Genomic DNA, 8054 nt, shown 5'->3' with positions numbered 1-8054 from the left:
ATTTCCTTTTTATTTTATTAGGCTAATTAGGCCCAATACGCGGTTTTAAAATTTTCATATGCAATCGTAATGATGCTTTAATAAAAATTAAAATCCTTGAAAACTAAAATCCCATAAGTAAACAGTTCGTTTATTGAATTAACATATGAACCAATTTTACGTAATACACAAACTCCTAATTGTTTACTAAACCCTATAAATATTATATACGAAAGGTCATCGTGATGATCTTGTAAAATGATTTAAGAAACAAAAAAAAGTAGATTCACACATGTTTGGCTATCTAGTTCATGACATATATTACAGCTCCGAACTCTGTTGCTTAATAGTTATCTAAACGCTATTACGGATGTATAGCATGAAAAAATGCAGTTAAGCGGAGTGGGAGTTTGTTTAGTTGTAATTTCGATTTTTGGATTTTCAGTTTTATGTGAAACTCCTGAGGAAATCAAGCTTCAGAGAGCGTTGCTTGTCAGAAAGCATTTAAAGCGGTTAAAAAAAGTAGACGGCGGTATTAAATTGGTTGGCGGTAGAGGAGAATTTGAAGGTAAGATATTGAATCGGTCATTTTAAAAACCAAATATAACCATATTTTTGTCAAAATAACTTTACAACATGATCATGTAGTTTGTACCAGCCTCTACCATTTCGGGAACAAATCACACTAATCCGATCCTCAGTTCATGATATAAGCGTTCCAAAAATATTCAGTCCAATTAAAAAGCATATAAATATTATATCCTGGATACATAGATATATTATCTTATGTTGTTTTCTAAATGACCCGTTAGCTCATCTTAAGGATGGCGCTACTATTTAACATCAACAATAATTCTTTGAAAATGGATACCGAATTACTTGAATCAAAAGAAAGACATAAGAAAAGTGTAAAATATGATACATTCAAGTGGAAACAATCAAACAAAAGCTCGGGTGCAAGGTATAGAATATACAATAAAACATAAAGGAAACAGGAATTCCAAATTAAACAAGGCAAAAGTTGCAAGTATTTTCTTCTCAAAGGAAAGATATGCATTAAGACGATTTTGTGAAATTACACCTGATAAAAAATAACAGAGTACGTCGTATTTGTACTTTATGGTTATTGGTAAATCCAGTAAATCGTCAAAAGACTTAAAGAACACCAGCAAAGGCAAAGGCAAATGAACACCAGCTATTGCTAAGCCTTTTTCTACTAGTATAAAAATTCGATAACACATTTAGTCCATCTCTTTTCCTAGAAAAAAATCATTATACCTGTGGAGAATATGAATATCTGAATGAAAATCTTAATATGAAAATCATGCATGAAATTGTGGAGCTACATCCTGGCTTGACACTTAAATATAAATTTTATTTAAAAATGTTCCAGCTATGGCCAAAAAAATGATTTATTTGAGCAGAGCAAAAAAATTTTATAATAAAATGAAAGAAGTCACAGAATGTCAAAATGATCATTTTTCTGGAGTTATTTGTGTAAATTATATGCAAAATCTTATGCTCTCGTGCATTCCAGTACAGGAAACTTTTTATTAACAAATAACTATCAACGCATTTAATATTTACGATATGAAAACTAGAAAATCATTCTTAAGCGTAGTTTAGACACAGCGATAAGTCACAACTTATTGTGATGACAAGTTGCTGTGATTTGTTGATGATTGAAACGCTGTTTAGACGCTCGATATGTTGCTGTGATTTATCGCGATGTGATTGACCAAAACAAGTTGAAGAGGGGAGTATTGTGTACACTTTACACCCTTTAATAAATTATAAGGAGTTTTCATCCTAACAAATAGATCCTGTTACCTTCTTCATAAAAAAAATATTAAGGTTGGGTATGTTATACAGGGTATTTACAAAGTTATAACCAATTTTATATGAAAATCGTAACAAGTTCAACTCACTGTATAATAGTCTGGGCTGATTATCGGAGAATAGGCCATTTTTGGGAAAAGTTATTTACCAGCAATTTTATTGCTGGAATCAGATCCTATATATTAATAATATAGGTATGCAAAGTCCTCAGATAGTGTGCTACTTTTTTATAAACAAAATGGCGCACTAAAATCGTGTTTTTTTTCAATTATTGCTCTATAACTCCGAAGTTTTTAACTTTACAACAAAAACACCCAAATAAAAATTCACCGTGATTAAATTCTGCATAGAGACGCGTTTTTCCCAATCTGCTCCGACGAAAATTTTCCTCGGAAAATGCGGGTTTTCCCAACAAAATCTTTAATTTTCAAATAAAGTTTTAGATAAGTAATTATCTACCAATAATTAAATAATTTGGTGACTTAAAAGCCTTTTTGGTTTAGATTATAGTTCCAGAAGCTGATGAAAATTAAACGAATATTTTAGCAACAATTCAATTGTTAATTAATAATTTACGGTCGCAATAATAACCAAAATAATTATGATACACTGATCAAGCTTTGAAATCTTATAAAGATGAGATGTCTATTTAATATTTTGTCGACAAAATGTGAATTTTTTATTTTTTTGCATAATCTTTAAATGTTTAAAAAAAATAGTTATAAACAAATTAACGTTTCTCAGAAAGCTTTTATTATATTATAATTTTAAAAAATAGCTAAAATGCGCATTTTAAATATCTTTAAAATGAATGCTTTAAAACTTTTTTGCAACCATTTGTAAAAAAGTTATGAAACAGCAAAGTAAACATACGATTACTACTGTGTTTATAATTTTTTTTAATTCTTTCAAAGCGTAGAAGTGAGTTTAAAGTACAAGCTAATTATTTACAAAAAAATATCGATTATCAGTTTAATGATTATATTTTAATTAAAGATTATAAATATATTTTTTTGGAATTTACACGCGCGAAAGTAGAGTAACGCAGTACCTAAAATTTTCACTCGGAGCGACGACCTGCCGCGTGATGTACACTTTTAATAAATAATGCATGCTGCGTGTCAGTCGCTTCGAGTGAACATTTTAGCTCCGACTCTGTATCAGGCCTACGTTTGCGCTAAAAATTACAAAAAAAAAGTATTTTTAATCTTTGATTAAAATATAACCATTGCACTAATTTTTGACATTTTTTGTGAGTAATTAGGTTGTACCATAGACTCACTTTTAAGCTTTGAAACAATTAAAACAAATTATAAATCCTAAATTTTCAGAGTTCATATCTAAGGTTAGGACAAGACGAACACACACCTGAGTGACTGAGCTAAACTAAGGGTGTAACGATGGCTATCTTGGTTAGTTGAGGTAATATTTTCGAATATTATTTCAATTAGCTGGGTAGTCCATCGCTTACTCGTTTCACTAAAGACCCTATTATTTCATAACACACTACACATCTTCCATGGTCCAATATCACAACATACTCTGTCAGACTTCTCATACCGTCCTACTCCCCCCCATATTTTACAACCATTTCATTTTTAACCAATTTGATGTCAGGTCTCTGGAGGACTCAGTTTCATCAAGTTACTTTAGTCTCATTTTCAGATAAAAATCAGATAAAAACAAAACAGTATTTTTACAATTATCATATCACTTTTTCTATCATTATACAATTTATGTGGGGTCGACTACCAAGAAAGTTATCAGTCATTAAACAATTATCATTTCATCAATACTCTTAAAATCGTACACATATGTACACATTACATACTATTTTGTGTTCCTAGTATAAGGCCTTTACCATTATTTGTCTAATCGTATTGACAATTTTATACCACCAATACAACACCTATTGGTATTGTTGACTGCATAACTTCCTGTAACGTAAACATTTCATTTCCCTATTTTGAATACTTAATTAATGCATTATTTTTAGAATAAAATCTTTCATATTTTGTGAACATCTTTTATTTTTACTATTTGTAAATTTGATACTGTTTTTTATCTTAAAACATTTAAATTAATCTTTAATGTTGTGGCTGAAGTAATATTACAACTAGGTTACATTGACAGTTCTTGATGTCATTTTGGGTTGCTCTTGAATTCACTTGTCAGTTGGCCATTGAAATCCAATATGTGAGGTTTTCTCCAAAAAAAGTTCCAACCACGTGGGGAGAGTCCTGTGTTGCCCTGGGTAACATCCAGGTTTATCTATACCATCCAATGAATTTTATATAAATATGTAAAACATCCTTATTATTTACATTTAAAGGGTTTTTACCCGATACATTTTGGTGGCTCAGGCATGCAAATTTTGTAAGTATGACCTCTTGTTCTTGAAAACCTCTGTCAATTTTAATTTTTATCTCATTTAATTAGGTTATACTTAATTTTAGGGCTTTTAAACACTGATGATGGATTCCTTAATCCGAAAACGTTTTGTATTGTGACCCTTATTTAGGGTATTTTAATATATACCTTTTACAAGAAACTTGGTATTTTTGTAAATTATAAATAACGAGGATTTCGTATATTTACTTTGCTGTTTCATAACTTTTTTGCAAATGGTTGGAAATTTTTTTTAAAGCATTCATTTTCAAGACCTATGAAATATGCATTTTAAGTATTTTTTTAAATTAGAATATAATAAACAATTTCTGAGAAATGTTAATTTGTTTATAACAATTTTTTTAAACATTTAAAGATTATGCAAAAAAATGAAAAATTTATATTTTGTCGACAAAATATTAAATAGGCATAACACCTTTATAATCTTTCTAAGTTTGATCAATGTCTCATGATTATTTTGGTTGTTATTGCGACTGTAAATTGTTAATTAACAATTGAATTGTTGCTAAAATATTCGTTTCATTTTCACCGGCTTCTGAATTTATAATCTATGATAAGAAAGCTTTTATTTCACCAAGCTATATAATTATTGATAAATAATTACTGGCCCAAAAAATTTATTTGAAAATTCGAGATTTTGTTGGGAAAACCCACATTTTCCGAGGAAAATTTTCGTCGGAGCAAATCGGGAAAAACATGCCTCTATGCAGAATTAAATTGGGGTGAATTTTTATTTGAGTGTTTTTGGTGTAAAGATAAAATCTTCGGAGTTATAGAGCAATAATTGAAAAAAATACGATTTGTCGGTGCCATTTTGTTTATAAAAAAAGTAGCACACTATATGCGGACTTTGCATACCTATATTAATAATATATACGATCTTATAATTCGATTCCAGCAATAAAATTGCTGGTAAATAACCTTTCTTTGTACTTTACAAATTAGACCAGCGTATTATAACTATTTTTTTTTTCAAAATTTAAAGATTATGCAAAAAAAAGAAAAATTTATATTTTGTCGATAAAATATTAAATAAGCATCTCATCTTTATAATCTTTATAAGTTTGATCAATGTATCATGATTATTTTGGTTATTATTGCGATCGTAATTTGTTAATTAACAATTGAATTGTTGCTAAAATATTCGTTTAATTTTCACCGGCTTCTAGAATTACAATCTATACCAAGAAAGTTTTGATGTCACTAAGTTATTTAATTATTGATTAATAATTACTTACCTAAAACTTTATTTGAAAATAAGAGTTTTTGTTAGGAAAACCCGAATTTTCCGAGGAAAATTTTCGTCGGAGCAAATCGTGAAAACATATCTCTATGCAGAATTTAATTGCGGTGAATTTTTATTAAGGTGTTTTGGTTGTAAAGTTAAAATCTTCGGAGTTATAGAGCAATAATTGAAAAAAATACGATTTGTCGGCGCCATTTTGTTTATAAAAAAAGTAGCACACTATCTGCGGACTTTGCATACCTATATTATTAATACATAGGATCTTATAATTCGATTCCAGCAATAAAATTGCTGGTAAATAACTTTTCCATGAATTTTGCTAATTAGCCCAGAGTATAAATAAAAATAAGCACAACGGCAATGGTTTATTGATGCCATATTTTTTTATTTATTGTCAAAATTTTTAAAAATGATTGATATTGCTAATTTACTTTATACCTAATACAGGGTGAGTTAAAACTCAAGTACATTATTTCTCAGTAAAATTAAATGGGATACCCTGTATTTTATACCACTACTGAAAAGTACCATTACCGTACTTTAATTTGTATACGACATTCCCTATGTCTAAATTTATTAGTTTTCGAGATATTTTCATTTTTCAATGGACCAGTAGCGTGGCTACCCAGATCACCAGAATTTAATAAACTGGACTGATTTTTTGGGGTTACTTTTAGAATAGAATGCAGGTTATAAAATGCATCCAACAAGAGATGAGATGTAAAATAGAATAAAAAATGTATTTCGAAGTTTTAATTTACAAATGCTTCGTAGTGTAAGTAACTCATTCAATTACCGTTTTTAGACATGCATAAAATGTGTTAGGCGCTCATTTTGAACAACTTTGTAATTACATAAATATTTAAAATATTTTAATTTTTTCAAAAATGTTGTGTTTTGTGTTCATGTCTTTTTTGTAAAATTTTTTACTGATAAATTATTTTTCGTTCTTTATTTGTTACATTGGTACATTTACATACAAAAGTAGTTTTTATTTGTTTTCACAAAATGTTTGTTTTGTGTTTGTTTCTTTTTGCAAAATTTACAATTAATAGATTATTTTTCTTTCTCGTTTCTTACACTCACACACAAAAGTAGTTTTTAATTGTTTCAAAAATTGTGTAAGTATGTTGTGGTTGTGTGTTTTTTGTTAAATTTATTACTAATAAATAAATTTTCTTTCTTTATTTGCTACATTATTACATTTATTACCAGATTGATAATCAGTACTTAATCGTAAATTGTCAGTTTTAGACAATTCAGTCATGGCTTACTCAAAATTTGGAAAGTTTTAGAACCGTAATTAATAATTTGCCCTGAAAAATGAAAATATCTCGAAAACTAATAAATTTAGACATAGAGAGTGTTTTATAAAAATTAAAGTACGGTAATCACACTTTTCGATAGTGATATAAAATACAGGGTGTTCAATTTAAAATTACTGAGAAAATAATGTGGTACTTGCGTTTTGACTAACCCTGTATTCAATATAAAGAAAATTAGCAATATCAATAATTTATGATATTGATATACCTACGAACGAACTCCTAAAAGTACGGAGAACAAGATCTAACTAAACAACTATTAAAACTAATACAAAACATAATAGAACAAAACAGAAGAATGGAGATCAAGCATCCACAAGAATGGAGATCAAGCATTCTAATACCTCCCTTTAAAAAAGGAGACAAATCGGACCCGGAGAATTATAAAGGAATTAACTTATTAAACACAACATTAAAATTAACAACCAAAGTGATATCAAACAAATTGACTGAAATTATACCATTAGCAGAAGAACAACAAGGTTTTAGGTCGGGAAGGTCATGCACTGACGCTGTATTTATAATGAGGTAAGTTCAAGAGAAATCGTTGGAATACAACAAACCGGCATATTTATGTTTCGTGGACCTTAAGAAAGCATTTGACATGGTCAAATTAAAGGACGTTATCCATTTGTTATATATACTCGAGAGAGGTACCTCTAGGAATCATTAAAACGATCGAAAACATCTACCAGAACCACACAATAAAAGTAAAAGTGTAAGATGAACTAACTGACCTAATTGAAGCCGGCAATGGGATAAGACAGAGGGATTTATTGAGTCCTTTATTGTTCAACCTGATCATGGACGAAATAATAAAAAAGTAAGAACTAAAAAAGGATACCAAATGGGAGACAAACAACTCAAAATAATCTTCTATGGATACGATGCAATACTAATTTCTCAAAATGAAGATGATTTACAACGTATTCTGCATCAATTTAACATAACCGCCAGAAAATTTAACATGTTAATTTCCCCAAAAAAGACAAAATGCATGGTTATAACAGCAGATCCAATAAGATTTCAATTGTAGCTGGAATGTCAGATAATAGAACAAGTGATGGAGTTTAAATACCTAGACATCACACTATCTAGCTACGGAAGGCTCGAAACAGAAGTGGAAGATCAAGTTAATAAATCAAACAGAGCCGCAGGTTGACTGAATGGCACAATATGGAGAAAGAAAAATATCGGAAAAGATATGACAGGCAGAATTTACAAAACAGTCATCAGAACAATAATGACATACGCGG

At 29.3% G+C, this 8054-nt stretch overlaps 1 protein-coding gene across 1 annotated transcript in view; it reads left to right on the top strand.

The window, feature by feature from the left end:
* Positions 1-263: 263 nt before the first annotated feature.
* Positions 264-8054, top strand: part of LOC114330072 (lysyl oxidase homolog 3) — an 87428-nt gene continuing 79637 nt past the window's right edge. The window contains exon 1 of the mRNA XM_028279383.2: positions 264-547. Coding sequence (XP_028135184.2) covers positions 367-547 — 181 coding nt within the window. The 5' untranslated portion in view covers positions 264-366. The remainder of the gene's footprint in view (positions 548-8054) is intronic.

Source organism: Diabrotica virgifera, chromosome 2, assembly GCF_917563875.1.
Source record: "Diabrotica virgifera virgifera chromosome 2, PGI_DIABVI_V3a".
Taxonomy (NCBI): Eukaryota; Metazoa; Arthropoda; class Insecta; order Coleoptera; family Chrysomelidae; genus Diabrotica; species Diabrotica virgifera.
The sequence above is the reverse complement of the archived record's forward strand: the minus strand, read 5'-3'. Positions and strand labels throughout refer to the sequence as shown.